General features: G+C 47.3%; 1 protein-coding gene and 1 long non-coding RNA gene across 2 annotated transcripts in view; both read right to left on the reverse strand.

Annotated features, from left to right (window-relative positions):
* Nucleotides 1–24485, reverse strand: part of LOC122372412 (calcium/calmodulin-dependent protein kinase type 1-like) — a 71584-nt gene extending 47099 nt beyond the window's left edge. Inside the window, exons 1-3 of the mRNA XM_043349564.1 lie at nt 23946–24485; nt 13046–13180; nt 11657–11731 (exon numbers count right to left, since the gene is read on the reverse strand). Of these exons, the coding sequence (XP_043205499.1) occupies nt 11657–11731; nt 13046–13180; nt 23946–24094 (359 nt within the window). The 5' untranslated portion in view covers nt 24095–24485. The remainder of the gene's footprint in view (nt 1–11656; nt 11732–13045; nt 13181–23945) is intronic.
* Nucleotides 214–3884, reverse strand: LOC122372413. The gene is made up of 3 exons (XR_006254873.1): nt 3841–3884; nt 1691–1805; nt 214–1227 (listed from the first exon to the last, which is right to left on the reverse strand). It is a non-coding gene; the product is annotated as an uncharacterized LOC122372413 (long non-coding RNA).
* Nucleotides 24486–25414: the final 929 nt, after the last annotated feature.

Here is a 25414-nt window from a genome sequence, read left to right on the forward strand (position 1 = left end):
TTGTGAAAACTCATGTATCGCTGGTTACTCATTTCCGTTACTTTCATTCTGTGAGTTAATTTACTCATGGATGGGCGGTTTTATGGACACCACCTATTTGACTGCGCCAGCGACCGGTCAATCTACTCACCTCTTACCAGTCAACCTACTCATCAGTCATAGGTAAGGTTGACCGGCAGGAGATGAGTAGATATTCCGCTGTTAATATTACGGATAACGCGACTTATCAGATTTTCATTCCCATCTTGCGTGTTATTTCGTGTGCAAAATAGCATGCAAGACGAGGAAGAACATCCAACAAGACCATAGTTACACTATCCGCAATACTAACACCGAGCGATGACACCGAACACAGAAACGTGGTCGTTTTATAGGAACAATCAACAAGATATCGAATGATTTGTAAAACGACAAGTGCGTGGATACCTATTGTCATGCCATGGGCGACATAAAATTGACAAAATAATAACCCTGCGCTCATTTTGTACTGTTTAGAACGAATGACAAGTCAAGAGAACAGCAAAGTTAAATCTGTATTTCATGCACATACGAACAAGCAAGCTGGACAACCTATTGTGGACGGTAACGCTCAATGATTATAGCTGTTTGCAAGACCAGACCAGCTATAGGAACCCATCATAAGGAGGACACGGACCTATTATACCAAGCAGCTTTCTATTTCACAGTCTTATGTGCGATTATGTTATTTCTTATTCTATAGAAAGGTCGTGCAACCAGCATGTGAAAGACGCAGTTTCAATAGTCATACGCAAACACAGTTTCAATGGTTTGGTTAACTGATACATTTCCGACTCCAAAGCTCTGCCTGTGCTTTACATCAAAGTGCCTTGTATTGTATCTCATTCATTAGCGTCCAACGTTTCACGTCTCTACGGTTAAGACTTAAGGGACACCCTGCAGCAAAATATAAACGAACTGCAACAAGCTAATTCAACTGCAACTAGTTATAATGACAAAAACTTGAGGAACAGAAAACAGAAACAAACAGAGAAAAGTATGAGGCATCAACAGAACTCTGCTGGTCAGTCTCTGTCCCGGCAGCTGGTCACTTAAGTCGACCGCCGAGGTTAGCTCTTTGAACTCGACAACCGTCTCATTCTCCACGTAGAGCATGCCAGCTCGAACTTGCGGCCATGGGTACTGGGGATGGCTGAAACACAGCTCCGTGCTCGCCAGCGCGGTGCAGCAGGTGGTCGACTGCATCGTCTGCAACGAGAACAAATATTTCCGATATTATTAATGGTTATATCCCGAGCAAGTTGCCTCGGGTCGAGTAACGCATATTTTACTCTCGAGTGATGTAACAGTTTTATTCCGAGCCGTCAGGTGAAAAAAAAAACAGGAACTTTGAGAGCAGAAAAGAAAATATACACACCCGGGGCTGGGAACAATTCAATTATGTCACCGAGTTTTTGCCGAAGTTCCGAGGGTCATTAGACCCGAGGTATTTCGATAAAATATGAGGTTATATAATTAAATTTCCAGCCCTAGGGCAAGTTCATTTCCAAACATGCAACGCTCAAAAATGTTCACAAAGTCCATAAATGCTGCTAAATAAATTAGATTTAGCAGAGGGCCGGACAACATCCTTGACGACGGGCAGGGCAACATATTATTCAGCGGAGCGAAGCCGTAGTCATTCAAATGAACATTCACTCTCAATACTCACCGATAACGAGCCAGCTCTCCTCAATGTCCATCGCCGGCGGCCCGCTCGCGCTGGTGCCCTCGTCGGGGTCGGCGGTGGCGGCCGTGACCTCCGCATCGACAGAGGTGCTGGGACTCTGAATAACAAACAAATGGATGTTATTAATGTACGCCACAACAATACACAGTTACGGTCAGCCATTCTATTTTGAACAGAGTTTCCTGAGAGCAAACTAATGCACCGGTGCTGGGAGAAAATGTCATCTGATTTTGCAACTTTTAATGTTTAATTTTGCTGCAATACGTTCTACTGGTTTGTTTAAAAAGCGGGCATTAAAATTTAAAACATGTTTGTCTACGTAACAGGGCATTTTTCATAGCACGGCCTGGCAGGGTGGGGGGTCGATGCGACCCCCCCTCGCGATTGGCTCCTATGGCACCTAGAAACACCAAATTTGGTAGGTAGGTGGGCCCTCTGGATTTCTCGCCCCTGTGTAAATTTGGTTGCTCTAGGTCAATATTTAGGGTTTTGGGGGGTATAAATGCAAAAATTTCGCTGAAAACAGGTCAAAAGTTTTCGCTTATCACTTTTGATCTTATTAAGATAGAGCAAAAATAAAAACACCAGTGAACTCAGCACGTCAAGGGGCGTCGAATGGTATACTTTTTGCTTGCTTAAGTGTACTTAATTTTTTTTCTTAATTATTATGTAAATTTGATTAATTAATTAAGCTCCAGTTAACCAAATTGCATCATATCGCATATAATTCGATTCGGCTGATCACCAGGAACACAATCACACCATTTTTTAAGCTCTAGCGTCATTGTGTGCCAAGTTATTGACAAAAACGTCATTTGACCTCAGTTGACCTCATTTGACCTTACCCATGGATATGTACACCAAACAAAGAAGCTCCAAGTGACTTACTGTTAAGTACTGTGGTTTGAAAGCACAAAAGTGATAGAACGAAGCGGATATCTCCAGTATTTTCCGAATTTAGTATTTTCCCATATGGCTTAACATTACGACGTAATGACTCTAACTGACCTCAGGTCAGTGACATAAAAAACCCGAACAATATGTTATACAACTCGGTGAACTTAGCACATCCTGAAAGTTTGAAGGAAATCAGTCCAAAACTGTGAGTTGGACGGTGCAAAAAGAAAATTGAAATTTGACCATGACCTTGTACCGGTTTTTCTGACCTAGTGACCTAGTGACTGACCTAGTGAGTAGTAAAGTAATCTTGACCTGACCCAAGGTCACCCGGACCTGAAATTTTCAGGTCATATGTAACAAGGCTGTCCCATAGGCTGTGCCGAATTTGGCGGCGCCGCCGTTTTTACGCTATCTTCGAAAAACCTTAGGGGGGTCGCATCGACCCCCCCCCCCCGCCAGGGCGAGGGTTAACGTCCATGGGAAACTGCAATGTGGCATGGACACTTGCCAGCCTGCGAGTCATTTGCACAAGGAATATTTGTGGTGAAATTTCATCTGAGAACAGCTCATAAGCAATTTCAAAATCATTTTTCACCAGACACCAAGCACAGCATTCCAACCTACCCACCTTCGACCTAAATCAATTTTTTTATAATAGCTAGGCACCTGTGAACTTGCATATTTTGCCATTTGTTTGCTATTTACATTTTGGTATTCCTCTGATAGGCATGTCACAGATAGCTTTTGGATGGTATACTGGCTTTTTTTGTCTTTAGCAGTGATAAACCATCAATTTAGGTCAAAATTTTATCTTTTTACCCTGAATTTTAAGGCTCTGAAGTCTGAAAACCTGATGCATTTTCTAATTTAGCGCACATAGATTATAGATGTTACGCTGGACATGCACTGAAGCTTTTGGCATGCAATTTTGCCACTACACGCATGACCCTAGCTATGTGCATATTAATAATGTAAGCTATTCTGCCTGTGACCCTGGATCTGGATGTACAGTGGTCTATAAATTCATTATATGCTGCTTGAAAGGCAGTCTGATACCTAAACTGCAGTATGACGTGGACGTGGGGCCACACATGTGAACTTCCTGGCCCCTTTTCTGTATATTAATGTCCCAGGCCTGCATGTAGGTTAGCAAAGAGAGCTGTCGTTTAATTCTCCGGTATTTTCCACGCACAATACACTTAATAAAGCAAAATATCTGGTATTTTACTCACCTTAACTTGCAGCACGCGACTCCCCCTGCACACACGGATCCGGCCGGAACAAAAATGGCGGCGAGGCGGCCTTTGATCCATCGGTAAAGAAACACGTCAAAAACGAGTTTGCTAACCGGTCGGCTGTGAGTACGCTTTTTACGCACGATTTGTGATTTTATTTACTCATAACTCATTTCCAGAACTCGCTTTCTACAGATTTAGTGAATGCATGATTCGTGAGTACGATAATTACGCGCAATACATGAGTCAAGAAACTCGCATTTCCTGACACACAAGCATTATTTCATGCGTTCGGGGCCGCCTTACTCATGGATGGCAGGTCATTGATTTCTTTGTATGAGTTTTTGTAATGAGTAAACCAGAACTCAGGGCTTGGAATGCTTCATACACGAGTAAACCAGCGGTTGAAACTCATTAGCGGCTGGTAAAATGACCTTTACTCTCCATATACGAGTAGATTTGTTTTCAGTGTTGTAACAAGAAATCGATAATTTTCATAGCATGGTGTTACTCGTAACAACTCTGATAACGTGAGTCAACATTGCACACGGAGTGCGTACTTAACATGAATAAGAGCGAATCTGTGTAGAACTACAGACGTCGTCCTCAAGCCTGCACGCGAACAATGTTGTTAGTTTCAAGAAACGGGCGACTTATATAACGCAGCATTGCTCAGTTTCCAGTAAGTGCGCAAACTCAAATGTCTCTACAATTACATACTTGCCACAGCCTCAGTTCAACATCCACAGCGGCATTCCTGACACCAAAAATGACAGCAAAATACAGAAGCATTGCATTATGTATATGACGTCATTTGACGCGTTGTGACGTAAGCATGAGTATTGAAGCAGCATTTCGGGGCATATTGTGGACCGCTTAACCAAGTTGTCGGCACTGTTAATGGACCATTAACCATGAGCAATGGGCACGCGATCCGACACAGCAACCATTACCGAACGGTTAGTGTAGCGCACGGTATTTGGATGCGGTTCTGAGCCGTGTCATGTGTTCTGCGTGCTTTCGTCAGTGTTTTGGGAACATGTATCAAACGTCAGAAGTGATTTACGATAATGACCTATGTGGCGCACAAGCCAGCTTTGTTTGCATTCAGAAAACTACAGACAGCGAATAAGTATCAAAGGCGGACACATCTTCCCAGGCACAAAGTCCCAGACCATGAATGTGAAATGATACAGCTTTTTGATAAAAAGCAGGTCCCCTTCCCGAGCTGAGAGCACTCACTGGCAAGGTGTATCCCAGATAAAAAAGGTAAAAATCTGACTTCACGATTACGAATATCATGCGAACAGTCTTCTAATATGTTTGAAAGGCCGATTCACTATGACATTATGTCAACAAGCATACCCGTACATACATGCAACATCCATCCCTTGAAGTCGGCCAAGTCACGTTGATCCCGTCCAGAAATCATGCCGCACGGGGCCAAAAAGTTGACACCAGAGCAGCGCCGTAACTCAGGCGTGTCGATAGCTGTCAGATACGCGGCTAGTTACGCCGCCGCGTTATCTCGCGGAGTGTTGCGCGGCGGGTTCTATCTGGGCAGCCGGTGCGAGCCATTACCCGTGCATGGTGAAAACAGCCGGTGTCGCCGGCCCGTGTCATTAGCGTCGGCTCGGATTGTCGGCCACCCAGCGGGGGCTGGTAGCGGCGCCGGTCATTAGTGAGTGCCGGCGCACCGGGGTAGCGGCAGGTACGGTTATCAGGACCAGGTGGAAACATGGCTATCAGGTACAGCAGCAGAGACTGCTATCAGGAACAGCAGGCAGGGCTGGCGGGTACAGGCTGCAGCCGCAGGCGCCGCTATCAGGAACAACAGGCGCCGCTATTGCAGGAACAATAGGCACGGCGCAATCAGGTGCAGGTGGAGACATGGCTATCAGGCACTGACGATATAGGTATAGGTGCTGCACAGGAGACCACGGATACTGGGATAGATGCTGCAGGAATGGCTCTGGTGGAAACACAGGTCTAGCCACAGGCACTGTTCAAACACAGGCCTTGGCATCAAGACAACAAAGATCGACCACACACGCAGGGATGCATGGTCAAGCACAGCTGCAAAGAAGTGCTCAGGACTCCACTGACTAAAAAACCGCTGCAATACCGTCTTAAAACTCAATACATCCCAACTTCTTTTACCTATACTGACGCATTATAGTTTCATTATGTTTGTAACTGTTCACCGGCATCTCTCGCGTGATAGCTTTTCTGGGATCTGATGCGCACTTATCTCATGGTAGATTCTGACAACCGCCCCGGTAAACCTGACAGTTTGACAGCTTATCGGACGGTTCAGTATTGTAACAAGCCCCTAACAGCGAAACAGCGTGTAATAGCCATCCAGAGGTGTCCTTCAGAGAAATATGCTGTCTGAGCAGCATATCTAATAGGTTTACTGCTTTATTGTGCGTCTTAAGGAATCTCTAGCGATTAGAATCGATACCAAAATACTGAAACCAGCTGCAAGCTCAATTGAGACTGATTACCTAATGGTTTGTCGTAAGCTCAATCCATACCATTCGCCTTAAATTCAAACAATTCACCCCGCAGCACGGTGCAGGCTACGCCAACGAGCAGAAAAGCAGATGGACAAACGACTTCGGGTTAACTCTGCTGAGTCCACTTATTAGGAAAGCAGTTTCAAAAGCTACATGAAAGCCGCGGTGGCCTGCAGCGTATGTAATTAGCCTTAATGGCGAGTCTCTTGGAGCTGGCAGCAGCGAAGCGGCAGAGTGCAGTCCATTTGAATTACAGTATTTGACTCCATGGGTTCTACGGAATTCGGAGTCGGGTCGATGCTGACCTGAATTGAATTGCTAATGGAAAAATGCTTGTTGAGTAAATATAAGATGCATGGAAAAGGAATATAACGTATTTGAAAAGGAGATAAATAGAAATGCGACCAATGTGAAAAATTTCAAGAATACTGTGGTTTTCTTATCTAACTATTGTAGCGACTTCTACTTCATCGCGTTCGGATGAAGACCTTTCGGCCTGATGTAAAGCTAACTCCACCCCGATGCGCAACTTTTCAGCCTACTCTGCCCCTTGTCCTTCACCTGTGCCAATCACCGAGCTCCCAGTGAAGGTTGACGTAAGCTCCCTCCATGCGGCGCAGATCATGTTCCAGCGAGCCACGTATTCACCACGCCTCCCCTGAGACCAGTCAGCTGATTCCCCCCCCCCCCCCTCCATCCCCAATCGGCCCACATGTCTGCGTCATTGGAGTCGGGGAGAAAATCACGGGAGAAAGCGGCCAGCGGCCGGCCGCGGCGGTCGGCCGGCGGCGGGACGACCGCTGGAGGTCGATTCACTCTCCATTTCCATAGGCCACAGCTGGGAGGCATGCGCCAGTCTGTTATGAAGCGTGACGCAACGGACTGATGGGAGGTTTGAAGCGCCGCAGACCAGCGGTGACTAATTTCAGGGATTCTCACAAAATGGAGCCGATGGATAAATAGGCCAAGGAAAAGTTCAGTTCGGCCTGGCCAGAGCTAATGTTACAGCTTGACTTATTATTCAAATCGTAATGATTATTAATTGTTATGATGCATCAAGGGATGCTGCATCGAACCGCAACGCAAATATGCATTCCGCAGCTTCGATGCCCAAATCAACAGTACCTATTGGGGCTAAAGATTTCACGGCAATACAGACCACCTAAATCATGTTTTGCATGCAATAAATTTAACTTTGGATGAAATACTACGGCATGTTGACACATTTATGTCTCGGCCCGTTCCAATTTCCTGGCCCGGTCGCTCGCTGTTCGGCTTGGTACCCGATCAGCCGGCCGGGCGGGCGGCCGACGCGGAGACAGGGTCCGCGTGCTCGTTGGCCCTCACCGGTCGGGCATGGCCACGACCTTGGTCCACTTCGGCGGTCCCGGCGCGGCACTGAGACAACAATGGCGCAGGTAAACACCGGCGACCCGGCAACGGCGCGGAAAACGGACCCCATGTGGTGGTCGCCATGGGTGAGGCGTAACGCTTCCCGGGGCCGAGGGGAGGGGGGACGTGCAGGTGGTAATGGACAGAAAATGGCGGCGCGAGTACCAGCAAGGATGTCAGGTGACCGGTGACCCCAAGGTCACGTGACGCCGCGTGATATCCAGATACGGTCAGCCGATGCAGCAGTAGCAACTGACAGAGACCGTAATGAATGGCATCATTAAACGGTGATTATTGTGGTGACGGAGACGGCGGCACCGGCAGTAGCGACACCGGCAGCATGGGATTAATCCGGAACACACGATCAGATCAGCTGTCCGTGCAGAAACATGCCTCCAATCAGCGTAATAACCATCAATACGAGTTGTACGGGCTGCGAGCGGGAACGATACGGGCTGGCCACGATACTAACGACTAGCGTCACCGTTCGTAAGGTGGCTCTTTCACCTTGCTAGCTTGCAGCTAAGCTCTACTAGTACTCCCTCTCCAAGTCTCCGACTGCTTCTATCTCCCCCGGAAGCCCGGATCGTCGCGTCGTTTGGGCCGTGTCGCTGTCGATTGCGACGCTCGATCCGTCGCCCGTTCAACGGCGCGTCGCGGAGCGAAATACCGGCGCGGCACGTGACTAGACGTCACAACGCGACGTCCTCGTCGGCGGCGACGACGCTCCGCCGCCGACTTATGCGGTGCCGCTCCGATATTGAAAACGTGCCGCCGTCGTCGCCGACGGGGTTCGTCGGAGAGACTCGTCGGCGTCAGACGCCGCACAAAAACAACGTCCGCTGATCAGTCGCCTGGCAGGGCGCCGGCCGAAATGAGCCGACGTTCCGCCATATTCTCAATCATTCGGAAGGTGAAAACACCGGCTGCAAGAGCTGATCGTATGCGCTGGGCTACGGCGCCAACCACTCGCAGTACCTATCTGCGAACAGCAAAAACAGCCTACGACCAGCCCACGCAATCGGTGACGTCACCGGTGCTTTGCGTGACGTCATCGGTACTGCGACTCTCCCGCGCGGCATTGACGGGGCTCCAAGGCGACATCGAGAGGGGCAATGGGCGCGGGCCGCGGCTGACTTCATTCAACGATAGTCGTTACGGCAACACTGGTCACTGTGGAGTGCCACGCCACGTGCCAGGAGACCTGGCCCATAGAATCATGGATTTCGACCAGCCAAGCGGGCGAAAGGCGCATTTCGAACGTAGGTGCCCGAAAATATAACAACTTACCGCGCGAAGTGAGGGGAGCTGTGACCATGGCCGGTTTTAAGCGCGCACTGAGGTCCACACTCAGTGACAAATGAACGTGTGATGTGTAACTGCGCATGTGTTTATCTTGTCACTGTATGAATGTTTCTTTTGTCTTTTACTCACCTTTTATCTTTTACCTTTGACGTGACTCATGAAAAGCCTTATATACAATGAGGATGCTGTTGAATACATGATACTGATACTGATACTGACGGCGCTGAGGTTCCGGCTCGTCGCCAGCGGCGATCGGGCCGGCCTCACTTTCACTGGAGGCCGCGGCTGTGTCATAAAACCGACCCGCGGCGTGGAATGTGTGCTTCACCGACACATGAGAACGCTCCCGCACGCCGCAGGTCGGAGCGATAAATACTGCGGATTTCCCTGTTGGAGACACATGGTTTTGTGTATTGCGCATCTATCCAAGTTTTCCTGCCTTTCGTGGTTTTGTTTCTGCGTATCGTCTGAAGGAAGAAGCTGCCCGCCGACCGGATGTGCGAGCAATATAAGTTGCGTGGTAGCCTTAAAAGGCGAAAAATATATATTTTTTCATTGTCAGAATGCGCATTGTGCATCAATGTCTCACAAGTCTGGTGGTTAGCATTGGGTTAGGCCTTTTTTCGTCAGCTAAGTAGCTGGGCTTTTCTTACCACCGCAGACATAATTATAATGTATAATAACGGGTAATGTAATGTATAATAGGTATATAATGAGATTGTTTAATCAATTGTTGTTAGGTTAAAATGTTTCAACCATATCATGGATACCTATACAGGACAAGTGTGTATTATATAAATTAACTTAAGCTTTACCAATTAAATATAAAGCATTGCAGCAACAAAGGCAAACAAGAATGAAGTCTTCACATGTCTGGCACACGTTCAATAGGATTCTAATTTCATTTAATACAGTAATGCAAAATAAATTATTATCAAAGTGACACCTTCACTTCATAACCTACGGGAGTGAGTAACGAGTGGCAAAGCTTGGAAGCCCCATAATCTTACTTAACCCGCGCGGGGCTGGGGGGTAAATTTTATCCCCCTCGCGAATTTTTGCAATATCGCCAAACTTTCAGTACCTTTTCTTTACATCAATTTGACACGTTCCCTGAAAATTTGAGCGAAATCCGTCGGAAAACTTTTGAGAAATTGACGTTTTAGTGACGTCATGTTCGCCATTTTCGCCTCAAAAACGGCAAAAGTTCAAACGCCGCTAACATCTTCATTTTTAAAGGAATCAAGACGTAACAAAAAAAAAGGATATACGTAATTCTACTTTGTCTATCAAATGGTTATCTCGGTTTTTTGAAAATTTTGAATTTTGACCCAATTTTTTTCAAAAAACTGACTTTTTGGAAAATAATTATAAAATCCAAAATTTTGAGTGTATCGAAAAACCGGAATATATGTCAGAGAAGTGGTCTATGTGCACCTACATACCAAGTTTTAGAAGAATCGGTTCAAAAATGTGGGAGTTATTCAAAATTTTATGACGTCACGACACACAAAAATTTTGAAAAATGAACTTTTTGGAAGTTCTAGACCTCGTACGGAAACAAAAATAGCACCATTCGATTTGCCGTGAAAAACTGCATCAGATAGACACCTTTTTAGGCCTTAACAACCAACTTCAAAATTTGACCTCACTTGACCTGACCTTGACCTGACCTCGACCTGAAATTCATCCAGAGGTGGTTCATATCACTTATTGAGTGTGCCCATTGAATTCGATGAGTAAAATGACCCATAAAACATGTGTCACACATGCCCTTTTCTATATTTTGTTTTTGGTGACCTGATCTGACCTGACCTGACCTTGACCTTGACCTCTGAATGATATTGTATGCAACGAATATTGTCTTGGTAGCCTAAGAACACGTTTTGGGCGATCAGTCTCAGTCCATGACTCCATTCTTCGGCAACTACGGAGCAAGGCCGATACTGTAGGAACTTGCAATTTGTACCCTTGACCTGACCTTGACCTTGACCTCAAACTTAAAATTAAGTACATGTTTTTAGTTGTTCGTGATGAGATCTTTCGATTGGCGTTTGAATTTTCCAAATCGGACCATTCGTTCGGGAGATAACAGGGGGGTAAAATTTACCCCCCCCCCCAGCCCCGCGCGTTCGGCTGGAGACCCCAGCCCCGCGCGGGTTAACAAAAACACCACATGGGCGTTTGCAAACTCCCGTAACTCTATACCTTTATCTCACGCTCCCTTGAACTAATAACATATTTCCGTAACATAAGCCAACCCAGTCCGTATACAGGGACACCTATAGGTCGGCTTGTCACTGGCCGTCACCAGATTCATCCAGTCACCGTCCCCCGTGTCACCGAGCCCGGGGGTGCCCAACGTGCGTCATTATTGACGCACACGCGGGCTGATGAAAACACAGGGCATTGACCATCGGCGTCAGTATCGCCCCCTGGACTCGCTGAATCCCCTATGACGACAACGGTGGACCTGAAGGCCGCAGAAGCCAGGAGAATGCGGCATAGTCCTATATTGGGATACTAGGGGAGCGTGCCTCGTGGGCGAAAAGAGAAAAAGTCGTGCGAGAAAAGCGGTGAATATAGTCGGTACTTACATTTCCATGACTAGATACACTTTGTGTTTGTCTTCATATGTCTCTAGTAGGTTGACTATGTTGGGGTGACGAAGCCTGAAAGAAAACAAGAAACATGTTAGATTAGACTACCCATCTTTAGTCAGTGATTCCTTTGAACGACATTTTCATTGCAGACCCAAATGCTGATTGAAAGCAGCTATATGTGAAATGATTGTGTGTGGTTAGGTCGATCTCTGCTAAACTAAGTATCTGCTCCCTAAGAAGCATTGCATGTCTTTGAAGACCAAGGCATTTGTTAATGAAACGGTTTTATCAATTTTCATGGCAAAGTTCCATCACGTAATTAATCCCAGAGCAGAACACATTCATTATGTAGTATCTGTAAGTGTCGATCAATTGCAAAACGCATTTGTTCCAACTATAAAAAGCAATGTTTGGTGTGATGTCAACAATGAATTAAAGATGAGTCGTCCACCAAACATCATAACCTGGCGCTCTTCGTGAATAAATAGCATTGCCAAAATTACATAATGGATTTCAGGCATAAAAATATAGATCCTCAATTTCTTTAGATATCAGATAAATCAATCATCTAGCAATGCAAGTACAGTAGCAAAAAAAAAAGAGAAATGCTCTTGAATATTTACGAACATATCTCAGTGACACAAATTAAAAAGCAATATAAAAGAAATCAAAATATTGACTTGACCAAGCAAATATCAAGGAAAAGAATAACAAAAAAAATATGACATTGCAAGTATAGTGCGTGCAGCACATTATACAAAAAAAAAAAAAAAAACGGTCGCAAGTGATTTGCAGGCGTGGTTATCGAAGGGCACGGGAATTGTTTGGGCGCGATTCGAAAGTTTGTGGGCGAGCGGCAATATAAACAGACCAGCGAAGTGTTCCATATTAATGCGGAGCTGCTCAGCCTCATCTCCATATTAATAGAGTGATGTCATGTCTCCTACAGAAATGGAAAGGTCAGCGCTTTGGGACGGCGCCTATACTTTGTCTGCGTCGAAGATAAAACCGCTCAGCAAATCGCCCGGTCCCCCTAATTTTGCCCGTGCAACAGCTGTGTCAACTGTTGTGATATTTTCTATAAAAAAATGGTCCGAAAGGTTGAATGGGTGCTTAAGGGAACAGTGCACGCACCTATATGAATGGTTACTATATGGCTTAGCTTAGGTACTATATGGCTAACATTTCATGTAGTTACCGGGTATTTACTAGCCTCACCACGCACAATTCCAAAATAATGACAGAGAGAAAGAGATGGCCTTAAAATAGCTTTTACGAACACACATTGAATGTTTAGGATATTGAAAACGATTATAGCTGCAGTGTCTCAACACCGGCCCGACAGTCGAGCATTTAGTAAATCCCAATGCATTCCGCACTCACCTTCGCAATACTTTGACTTCATTATCTAGGGAGTCCTCCTTGCCTTTCAGCGCCTTTTTGTCGATGATTTTGATGGCGAACAGCTTGCCGGGCTCACTCCGCTTCTCAGCGACCTTGACCTGAGAGAAGGCGCCGCTGAAAAGGAGAAGACACCGATTAGTTGTCGTCTCTGCGCGCGAGATTCTCGTGCCACCGTTGGCGCCATTTTTCTGCAGCCGTGGGCACGCGCCGGCGCGCGGTCAGGGCCGGCGGGTCGCCGTGTCCGGTGGCGGACACACCCGCGGGGACAGGTTACTGCTGTCCTGTCCGCGTGGGAGGGGATGGGGACAGTGGCTGGACGATCGGCCCCGGTGAGCGTGTATGGAGGCTCAGGCACGGCAGGGAAGCTGTAGCTCTCCTGAGGATACAACAGGCGAACCGCCCCTGCGTCCTAAATGGACGTGGGTTGGTGCTGAGCCACATATTACACCTATCGCGCTTCGAATCAAATCTGTTGTGTTTTACTTTCAGTAGAAAACAGTAGGATGCCGCGCTAATTCAATTCCTCTCATTTCTTGATTCTAGCAAAAATGTTAGCCTTAACTATCCAATAAAATGTATGAGTGGCAACAGGCAGAAGGTGCACATAGCAAACCACTGGATGAATGGCCTCCATTTATCAGATATAGCTCCAAATTAGAGCGAGATCCCTTCCAGCCCATTAACCCAGGGTTAATTGCATTTATCTGATTACAACAATGTCGGCAGCCTTAATCAGAGAAGTCAACCTCAATTAACCAGTCGGATCCACTTAACTAGATGTCCCATCTTCCCCAGCATTTATCATCAACACGCTAACAGTTCTCCACTTTCTAGAAATGTTCAGCGTTCACTATGTTTCAAAAGTGCAATAAATTAGGAATTAGGGCAAATGTCATTAGAGGTGAATGTCGATGATGTCACAGAAGATAGTCATTGCCAAATTAATTGTATTTAAAGCCAAACTGAGGCTTGTTTAAAAAAAATCAAGTTTTTAGCGTGGTAACAAACCAAAATGCAAGCTTACTTACAACGTGTACAAGAAAACAATACCAACCTCATAAACATTCATCCATCATTGATGACCATAACGCATTGCTTCCTTTGCATTCATAACAAAACTACATATATATTACATGCATTTGAAAATTCGCCCCTGTGGATCCTCATATTCCGACATCAATTCATGAACGAAATATGTCTTCAAACAACTAAAAAAGCAATTTTGATTGGGGTAAATGTTACTCAATAAAACGTATTCCCTTTATGAAAAATTCGTTTGGTGTGGCAAAAAAAACACTAAAAGCAGACAGACAGCATCACAATTATTTTTAACGACACCAAACCTTACGTCACCGCATAATTCATCCCGTTTCAAACATATATTTTTTGGTATCCCACCAAGCCAACATTTTCGAGTTTCGACCCCTTTCTAAATAACCGTTCCTACAGTCAGTTTGACAGCATCTGCAAGGGCGGCGCCACCGTGGGGGCAGTGGGGGCAGACTGCCCCCACTGGCAGGAGGCCGTGGGGGCAAGACTATGTTTTTGCCCCCACAAAATTTGGCTGATGTTGAAAAGGGAACAGAAGAGCAGTGCAACATTCATGATAAGCGGTTATAGTACGCCTGTTTTTGACGGTCCCCGTATCAAGTGCATCAGCAAAACGTTCGTTCTCGGACCGTCTGTCGCATATCTCCTATTCCCACTCATTCTCCTACTCATGTTCATTCACCGTGATTGACTCCCGACAAATCATCGCCGTCACTTGCTGGCTGTGCGTCCAGTTAGCGATGGACATTGGCTACAGACTGGTAGGCCTCAATCACCCTTAATCGTCGAGAATGGTCACGTGCTGACTAAATACTAAGACGTACCCGTATCGGAGACCTCTATGTTGCGCCGTTAGCCGTCTCTGTAGGAAGCGGGCTCTCTAGGAAAAGCTATTTTGTCTACAGAAATTATTTACTGTGGAGCATATTGCTACCAGCCATGGCAACCACGTAAGCTCAGTTACGAACCAATTTCAGCGTGCCTTTAAGCAAGAGAGCCTATCAACGTAAAATTTAGGTGAAAACGAACTTATGGGACACCCTGTAGATATCCACACCAACCTCACGTGCTTTTAAGCATTTTTGGGATGTTTCGGTTGGTTTCAGGTTCAGTCCGAGCTCAGTCTGGGTTTCGGTGGTTTTGCCCGGTGTGTGCCCTCAGTTCCGTTCATCCAATTCTGGCCCAAGGCAACGCAAGAGCGCTGCCGGCATCTAGTAATTAAGAATGTTTTCCCATCCTGAGGCTCTTAAATGAATGCTTCGAGCAAAATGGATGCCAGAATCGTGATCAGCGGCTACGAAATCATCACAAAAGTCTTTTCATGTGTCAAAGTCAACCAAAGGTCATTCGAGGCAGGGGCCCGGGAACGATTTTAAAGTTGGGGGGCGAGCCTACGGTGCGAGCGACTTAAGCGAGTGTCATTTGAGCGAACGTCATTTGAGCGAACCATTTTCAGCGAATGGCAATTCAGCGATTATCAAGTTCATCGATTATCAAACATAGCGATTATCAATTTTAGCGAAAGCTATGTTTCAGCGACATCTATTTCGTCGACTACAATTTGAGCGACTGTCAGTTCAGCGAAACATTTCATCGTCCTGTAACGGTGGATTTTTTTCTTTTGCGAGCGTATCCGTACGAATGTTTCCGGAATTTCTAATGGTTATCCGGAACTGGATGGCGGATGTCGCGCGTTCAAAGGTCAGACATTGAGCTCCAAATTTAATGGAGCTCCAAATTTGTCAAAATTTCCAACGGACCCCCCCCCCCCACCCCACCCTGCTCTTTGTCAATAATGGTGACCAAACATTTGTTCAGAGATCAATATTGCTTTTGCTTTTTTCGCGAAATTGCCCCGCTTGAATTTGGATCAGTTCCCCACGTTGTATAATTTGTTCTTGCCCCAAGCACCGTACGAATGTCCAGATATTTGGGTGAGGTCCCTGAAACATAGACTGGATTCTCCTGTGCCATCTCTCTAAGTTTATTATTGGTCCTTGGCATTCCTTCCGTCGCCCTATCTCTCACGTTCCACATTTTCAATTCAAATTTTCCTCCTTTCCCTCCCATGCACCCCTTGTTGGTCGTCCGATGTACATATGTGTCTTCAAAATTCAAATGATGCGTAAAGAGGTGCAATAATTTCCGAAAAGTAGCAAATGATTGACTTTCGTCGCGTTCGGTCATTCGCTGTAACTGCATCGCTCAATTGGTCTCTCACTGACCACCATATATTCGCTCAATCTGGTTTCGCTGATTCTGGTCCTCGCTTAAGTTGATAATCGCTGTGACTGAATTCGCCGACTTGACAATCGCTGAAAAAGCCAATCGCTTAAATTGATAATCGCTGAAAATGTTTCGCTCAAATGTCGTTCGCTGAAATGACATTCGCTCAGGTGTCGCAGAACCGCGAGCCTAAAATACCTGACATGATGCATATGAAACAGTGGCATAGCTAGGGGTCTAGGGGGACACGTACCCCCCCCCCCCCATCGGGTTCAAAGGGACCCTCGGGTCCGAGGGGCCCTGCGGCGCCATTTGACCGCTGAAGGTTAACGATGGCCATATTACTACTCAGAAGGGCCCATGGAGCTCGTTAGATCGCCTCATGGGCCCTAAATAACCACACTAAGATCTCCATAAGGGTCCCACGCCAGCTTCTGAGGGCCTCCTGCGGCTTTTAAGGGCACCTCGGTGGTCTCCAAAGGCCCGTTACTGGCCTCTGAGAGGTCTTACTGGCTTATGAGAGGCCAGTTCTAGGGGCATTTCCCGCCTGTGATGGTCCCACACTTATTTTTCTGATGCCCCATAACGGCAACTGTGGGGCCCTCGTCGGCGCCTATGAGGGCCCACACCGGTGTCTCTGAGGGTTTCACACCCCCAACTCTGAGTGCCTACATGACCATTGCCTATTAAAGCCCTATATCGGCGGCTCTGAGGACCCAACCAACACCTGCGCATCTAAAGGCCACCCACTGGTGACTTTTGAGGGCCCCACACCGGTGACTCTGAGGGCCCCACCGGCGTCTGACAGTACCATGCTGGTCTCTAAGGACCCCACAGGACTTCTTCTGCCGGCCTAAGGACCCCTTGCTGGTCACTGATACCCCTGCCGGCTTGTAGAGAGTTCGCGTCAGCAGCTCTAAAGGCCCCACACCCGTCTGTAACGGCTCCACACCAGCGTCTATGAGGGCCTACATCAACGCCTGTAAGGACCCTCATCGGCGCCTCTGAGAGAATCTATATACTGCACCTCTGAGCGCCCACACCGGCACCTGCATGACAGCCCCACACCGGTGCCTCTAAAGGCCCCTTACCGGAGGCTCTGAGGGCCCTAGGCCGGTGATTCTGAGGGTGCTACCGAAAACCGAAGGCACCACACAAGCCCTTGGTGTCGCTGAGCTTTAATCCCATACCGGTCCTCCGAGGCCGCCACGTCAGTGCACTCATTGCCCCACGCCCCTCCCTCACACCCGGAACTGGGTTATAACTATAGCAACGATTTTACCACCGTTGTACGTTAGGTATGTATTTAATCTCAAAGTTGACTCAAAATGGTCCAGTATAAAATCTGGCCTGCCAAACTTATGGCCAAGGTCATGCCCAAATCAAAGCGGGATGACAACAGCAAATGTTGTTAAATCGATACTGTATCAGCAGAAACCATTCAGATGGCAAGGAACATGCCGTGTGTTGATGTTAAGATGTATAAAGGAAACGAGAAGGAAAGAAGTCCGGAAAAGGGAGGAAATATCATTTCTCGCTGCCTCAATGTTGAGGGGGCGCCGCCCCCTCGGCTCCCAAGTGGGGGGGGGGCAAGCGCCCCCGCTGCCCCCCCTGTTCCCGGATCTATAAATTTCGAGGTCACATGAGAACCATAATAATTTTGAATGGCAACATCTAGGGGCAAGGTGCTCATGGATTTTGCAGATTGGCGTATCCGACAACAGTCGGGTCACCTCAAGCTTGCCCCCACTGGTAAAAATTCGTGGCGCCGCCACTGAGCATCTGTTTATCTGACGACCCACAGCCGCGCTAATGTTTTGACTCTCCAACTCTTGTGTATGTAAATACACCGTTCGTCACACAAACCACTCAGAAACTGACGTTGTGGGTAAAGTTCTGACGTCACTGCGAACTTTGGGCTGTATGTAGACAGATACCCGTGCGGGCCCCGATGTAGATAGGAGCGCTATCGGGCAGTGATAACCCCCAGGGGAGGGGGGGGGGGTCGGTGTGGCGCGCGATGATAGGGGCGTAGCCGGCGGCCCGGGGCTTCGGCCACAAAATACAACACAAATCGACGGCGCACAATCTAATTAGCCATGAAAGGCCCACTTGTGGCTGCGATAAGGTCATGTGTGAGAATTATGGCCGGTAGTGTAGCCGGCATTCAAAGAAGGCCTTGGCCCAGAACGGGTAATTATCGTTAGTAATTGAAAGGCGGGCACTGTCGCATAACTCAGGACAACAAAAACACGCAACGCGTAAAGGTGATGGCTCCAAGATAATTATAGGCATGGCCCGTTGAAAACTCAATTTTCTGGGTAATCTGAACCGGTCAATGTTCATAGATCAGATATCTCGATATGCGAGCAGCTAAATTTACGAAGGCTATCTGATTGGAAAATGTGGCCCATTATTCACAGCTCTACGATTCAAAATAGAACAAACAGAACCATAAACGTAACATCTGTTATGTTACAGGTATGCAGTGATGTTTTATAACTGCAGAGGTTTCTACAAAAATATATTTCATCAGGCGAAGTGCCAATAAAATACATGCGCATTTTCTCAATGTCGAATCATCCAAGGCCCTAAAACATAGGAGGAATCACCCAAGTGATCCAAATACCACGAAATGAATCTAACTGACTACAGGCTGTAAGCATTTATGTATGCAAGGCGTTATTCTGTCTTTCATATAGGTACTATAATTCCCAAGAGGCCTTATCAGCTAGAAAACCATTAAAAACCTCTGACAATACGACCTGGATGGAAGTAAAGACATTACAAAAAGACAGCAAAATTGTTCCCGAACGACATAACGAACCAAAGCAGACAAATTAAGTCGAAAAAAATAATGGTCAACTCCTCGCACATAGTCACAATACTCTGGTCAGAAACGAGACATGGTAAAAGCTATATACCAATTCGATAAAGAAGAGCATTACAAGATGAAGCCCACCAACGCCAAATCACCCCCTGTCGCGTGACCGGGGCTGTCTCGCACTTCCTCCATGAAGATGCATAACGTGTCACGGATGGGAATGACACAGGACAAAGGAATATGCCGGGGGACAGTGACAGCCACGATAACCTACAAGGTCCGCGCTGTGCCGTACCCGTCAACGAGACGCCCATAAAAGCACCCCATCACCAGACCAGACTTATTTAATCAGACACTTCTAATCAGACCTGAGCTACCTGAGAGCTCGCAATCGGACATCGATTTAACTACAGACAAACTGCTAGTTCTGAAGGTAAAACAATTTCTTTTTCTAGATTTCAATATTTACTGTTTCAGTTTGTATGTTATAATACATTATTATAATGCCTATGTATTTTATGTAACTATAATTATAATAACGAGCACTTCTCAATGCCACGCACGATGACGATGACGTCAAACAGACGCCCTTCAGAAGGTCAAGAGTCACTAACTTACTGCACGCTCAAGTTACTTTGAATTTGTAGTTGTGCTTCTGGACCACAGCAAAGATAAACAGCAACACGATTGGCATGCCGAATGAATTCCATCACACAAACTGGAGCTGGCGTAGCGATAGCGAAATACCATGCGGCCCGGTTCGGTGAGGCCAGTAAACTTGCAAAACTAGTGGCTGTGTGATTAGATAAACAACTCAAGGAATTTGAGCATCATACATCCGAAACGAGGGCAAGGATGTGTTAGATACATGGAGCCAAAATACCGGCATAAATGTGAATACCTACATGATAAACAGGGATTAGATTATCGAGTATATAGACAGAAGAAAAACCAGTCGTTAAAAGAAACTAACATTGGAGAAAGGCGAATTTAGAACCCTGAATGCCCTTCTTCTCTTCTTTCATGCAAGCTTTGTAAGGTACCGAAAAGGTATGCCCAACGTCTGCAATATACATCCAGACAGGGTAATAAGACGTAAAAAAGGCATAGCGTCTGAAAAAGGCCGGCTCACTCAGAGCGTGAGGGAAATCCCAGCTAGCTGTGGGCTTTATGTGTCGGATCATCGGTAAAGTCATGACAGAAGCCCATGTTTGCGGTAGGGGTGTCACATGCTACAAGGATAACAGTTGAAAATTGAAATTACTGAGGATGTCATTTTTATGGAAGCTGCGCAGGCGCACCGACGCCCCAGACAAAGCTAGGCCCAGATTCAGGGCGTGCTAGATCGCCTTAGAACTTGAACGACAGACACATGAGAGTAGAAAATACGTGACCGAAATCACTCGGCACCATAATAATCGCTTACAACATCCTCAGCACCATTCGATGGGAATTGGGAAATTTCCTTAGTGTTGACAGAATGACCCAAAGCACGTGTCTACATTGCCAGGCATTGTCCAGATGACGTATAGGGTCGGACTTGATGACCAATGACCAAGCCCCATGCCCCCCCCCCCCCCCACACACACACAAACACACATGAAAGTCGCTCCAACACCACTGGGAATGACCGTGCAAGTTATTACCGGTGGAGTTTTATGTAGCTGTTTAGGGAAACGGTCAACAAAGCTATTGCTCAACTAAATGAAACCAAAATACGACCAAATGAAGCTCGAAAGTTGACGATCCATCGTCATAACCTACCCAAACGGGCCGCCGCCGATGTAACTACCACATATCGGTACCTACTCTTTTTCCGCAGTTCACTGCCGTCAATCATCGCTACTGGAAATGAGATCCACCCTAGCCGCACATGCTCTCCCACGGGACAGGGCAGTGGTGAATGCAACGCAGCCCATTTCATACTGATACGGGCATACTGAATGAAAAATTGAACATAACGTCACTATAAATTTGGTTACCTTTACTGCCCAGTGCCCAGCGATCTTTACTCGCCGGCGATCTTTGCTCTGCTCGCCGGCGATCTTTGCTCTACGCCGCTGATCTCCACAAGTTACAGCCGACCGAAAACGTGTCAGCGCTGTGTCAGCCCGATGTTCCTGGACCTTTATGTCCAGTGACAGGCCTGAGATGACAGATGAGCCGTCTCCAAACGAGCGACTGCACCAAATATAGATGACAGTTCGGGAGGTGAAATGGTGGCTGAAACAGTACTGAAACCAATGAGACACTGGCAGAATTGTGGACCGGAACAGCGCTGTAACAGCGCAGAAACAAGAACTAAAAAAGCAGTGGAGCAGCGATCCGTGCATCATAACTCAAATAAACTTTGGGGAGAAATTATTGATCTCCCAGGTTATATTCATCTCGACATTAATCAACCAACACATGCCATAAACAACATGTGCGCGTTTCAAGGTCAGAAGTCCAGCGAAAGGATATTCCTACAGTGGAAAGAGCGTGAGGCGATGCACTTCAAATTGCATGCAATGACAGTGGCAAGACGTCTGTTGCAGGCTTACGCGGAACATCGCTCCGATCGTGAACGGCCCGCTCAAGGCGATCGCGTGCACAAATTCAATAACCGAAGCGACGGTGAGTTCGCAAAACAGCGGTCAGCACGTCCAGACGGCCGATGAACTTTGCAACTTGAACAAGAGAAACACATTGTGCCACGTTGAAGGAAATTTGTTACTGCATTAGACACATTGTCGGAAAAAGTGGGTATCAGAAAAGTGAAATGTCATTGTAAACAAAAGCGTCAGCTTTCATAGATTTAACATGCAAGGTCAATGTGACTATAAATTTCTACGGCGCGCTTTCCGCTCCCATCACTTGCGACCCACCCTATTCCACAGGGGTGTCGTTTTCCGAAAATGATTGGTAGTGCCCAAAGGCGGCGGCTGGCCATATATGACGGGGCTTACAAGGTAGGGTACCCCCAAATCTGCCTTTCTCATCGGATTTCGGCCATTTATTTTTCGCCCTGGTCATTGACAAGACTAACCGAAATCTAAAAAAAAAAAACACACAAAAAAAACTTTGGAAATCTGGGTCCACACCGGACGCCATGCACAAAACGTGCAGTTATATAGGCAATAGTGTCGGAGGAATGCACGCCATTCTGAAAGAGGCCCACATCGACTTAAAAGGACGGCTGTGCTGAAAGGGGACAGGAACAGCTTTGAGGGCCCAAGCCGACTAAAAAAGACGGCTGCGGGGCCAGGAACGGTTTTGAACACCCACGCCAATTGAAGGGTTCGACAACTAACGAGGACTGGAAACACAACGATAGTTAGAAAGACCTGCTTGCCAAAATAAAAGGATGACAGTACGAGGGGCGTTCAGAAAGCTACGGGCCCGACCATGAAGGAGCAGAGAGATACAGCATCGACTCATTAGACCAAAAAGTTCATTTATTCAAATAAACACCGTTAAGACAAACACATTTCGCGCAGCGCTTCGCGAGAGCCCTCAAGACCTCCATAACCAAGTGGGTTTTGGACCCATCCTGCACGTCCAAGACGGCTGATTTCGTCTCCCTGCTGTTAGCGAGGTTGCCGCTGCTAATTTTCTTATGTTGGGGAAGAGGTGGCAACCACTAACCAGAGTGTGCAAGGTTCGGAGAGAAAAAAGTGGATGCGACAACAACTCGAAGCTCATCGCTTCACTGTTCGTCATCCCGCCCATGTACGCAGGTGCGTGGTCGCGGATCAGGTGCACACTTTACGTCAGCTTCCCTATAGCCTCTCCTCGATGTTTATCGAATAGACGCACATCATCAATGGTGTGCCCCTGTTTTGGAAAGTTGACGAGCGGAGGGGGGTCGCATCGACTCCTCCCCCTGCCAGGCCGTGTCATGAAAAATGCCCAGGGCGAGGGTTAACGCTTGGTGCCTTTTCTGCACTAACTACTATGACACGAATCACTGCTCTCTTCTGGGCGTCGCCCATCCTATCCGAAACGGCGAACTATGCTACGAATAGAAGCCCGAATCAATCACAGAAGAGACTTAATAAATGGCCACTTACTTAATTTGCGTGAGTGGACATCCCAATAACACATCATTTAACACACCGCCTTGCAGGCCAAAATTCCAACTCCTTCATTGTTCGGCCCGAAACTTTTTGAACGCCCCTCGTAGTTACGAGCTTCAGTTTTCGGGGTCTGATGCGGTAATGACCTGGCGTTGAACCCTGGGGAATCAGGCTGCATCACCCACTCAAATCAATATACCTATGGCCTATTTTGGAGCACCGCGGCACCTTCCGAAGTCGGTGTAGGGCCTCCAGCGGCTGGTGTGGAGACGGATCGGGGTCTATTAGGGGCGGTCGCGTGGTATGCGGGACTCAGAGGCAGTTATGGACCTCTATAACCAATTGCGTTTTCGAGCCTCTTAAAATCCATTAAGGACCGGAGTCCTAGACACGTGAAACCTCATTATCAGCTACATGCACCTACTGTGGCTAGAACCTTATTTATGTACTTGCATATGTGCTTATTTAATATTTGCTTATCTGTTTATTTTGATTTTTTATCAACTGATAAGTGACAAAAGATTGGTAGGGCTCAGCGAACATTGGTAGGGCCCAAATAAACATTGGTAAGGCTCGGGCCCTACCAGGCCTATACAAAACGACGCCCCTGCTATTCCATGGGTCATGCTTCGAGCCGCGCCTGTTTCCTCCCAGCCGGCCGCGGTGGCAGCTTTCTCCTCCCTCCCCCTCCCGGCACCCCTCCCCTCCCGGCGCTACTCACGTGCCCAGCACCTCCTTCATATCATAGATCTCCTCGACATTGGAGGCACTCGACGTCAGCCGTCGGTCCTCTTTGGCCAGCTTCTCGCCGCTCTTGTACGGAATCTTCTTGCCCTCTTGGCGATTCTCCTTCTTGCCGAAGAACGGCATGGCGACGAACCACTACGCCGCGCCGCGCACACTGAACTTTACACACTCACTAGCTCAGAAAATCCGCTACCGACGCACCACTCGCATGTCCGATGAACACACGACTACAGCACCGATCGCTGGTGGGCTACGATGCCCACAATGCACGCACCTTCACCCCTGGCCTCTTTCTTACCAAGGCAGCTCGAGTACCGCCCTCTCCAAGCCAGCTCACTCGGCCTACTGACTGTGCGCCGCTGTGAGCGCTGCGAGCACCAGCGGGCGCTGCCGGCGCGGTCGGTCGCCGCTACCCTGGTCGGTGCAGGAGAGAGCACCGAGCGCAGGAGAGAGCGGCGGAGCGGTCGAGGTCGCCGGTGGGGACTGACTGGCCACTCGGCCGGATGTCTTGTGGGCTGGTCGACCGGACGGGACGGACGGGCTGTCCCCGGGAGCTAGACAGACGTGTTTGGAGATCTGCTGGCTTTACAGTTTTACATGCAGGGAGCTGACGTGGTGCTGCCTGGTGCGTATGCTGCTGATTATCGTTGCTAAGAGGTTTGCGACATTGTTTTGCTCCCACTGGACACTACAGAGAGGTGTTGCGTAACAACTGTTCTGCATCCGGAATCAACGTGACGCAAAGCGGAGAACTGGGTTATTATTTCTGCTGGAAAGTCGGCACTTCCTGTCTGAGTCATTTTCTGAGTCACTTCCTGTCAGAGGCTTTGTGAAGAAGGAATATTTTAAATGGATGAAATGCCTTCATTGCAGAAAAAACTGGTGTGGATGATGTGCTTTTTTTAACGATGGGATTTAAGCTGAGTTAGGTACTCTGGAAAGACCTCAAGCCGCTTGTTCGTATTTAACTTATAAATGTGAATGACCGACACCCGCTTTAGTTTTATAGCTCCCTAATCATAAGCCGTTTGCACCGACGTAAGAGATGAGATTTGAAAAGCCACAGAATATCCGTCCCGTGATGCTGCAATGCTAATACATCACGAGTTGTGAGTCAATTTGTGGGTAAAAATTGACAAGATCGAGAAAATTTGACTTTTAATTACTATTGGTTACCTGAAGTTTGACCCTACCTGACCTGTTTGACCTAGGCCTTCGCCACAGTACTTTCGACATAACTTTCTATATATTTTACGTCCTTTTCAACGTCGGTCGCTGCTTGTCGCTACGTAGCCCAAGAGCCAGTTATAAAGAGGAAGTGTCGAAACGTTCGAAAATATGTAACTCATTTTGCAGGCAGACTTCTCTCGAGCAACCCGTGCGTGACAGTTGGGCGTCAGTGGTCGCTGCGATTTGTGTCACGGTGGAGCCGGCGGCTCACGG

Source organism: Amphibalanus amphitrite, unplaced genomic scaffold, assembly GCF_019059575.1.
Source record: "Amphibalanus amphitrite isolate SeventyFive unplaced genomic scaffold, NRLGWU_Aamphi_draft 001358F_arrow, whole genome shotgun sequence".
NCBI classification, from domain to species: Eukaryota; Metazoa; Arthropoda; class Thecostraca; order Balanomorpha; family Balanidae; genus Amphibalanus; species Amphibalanus amphitrite.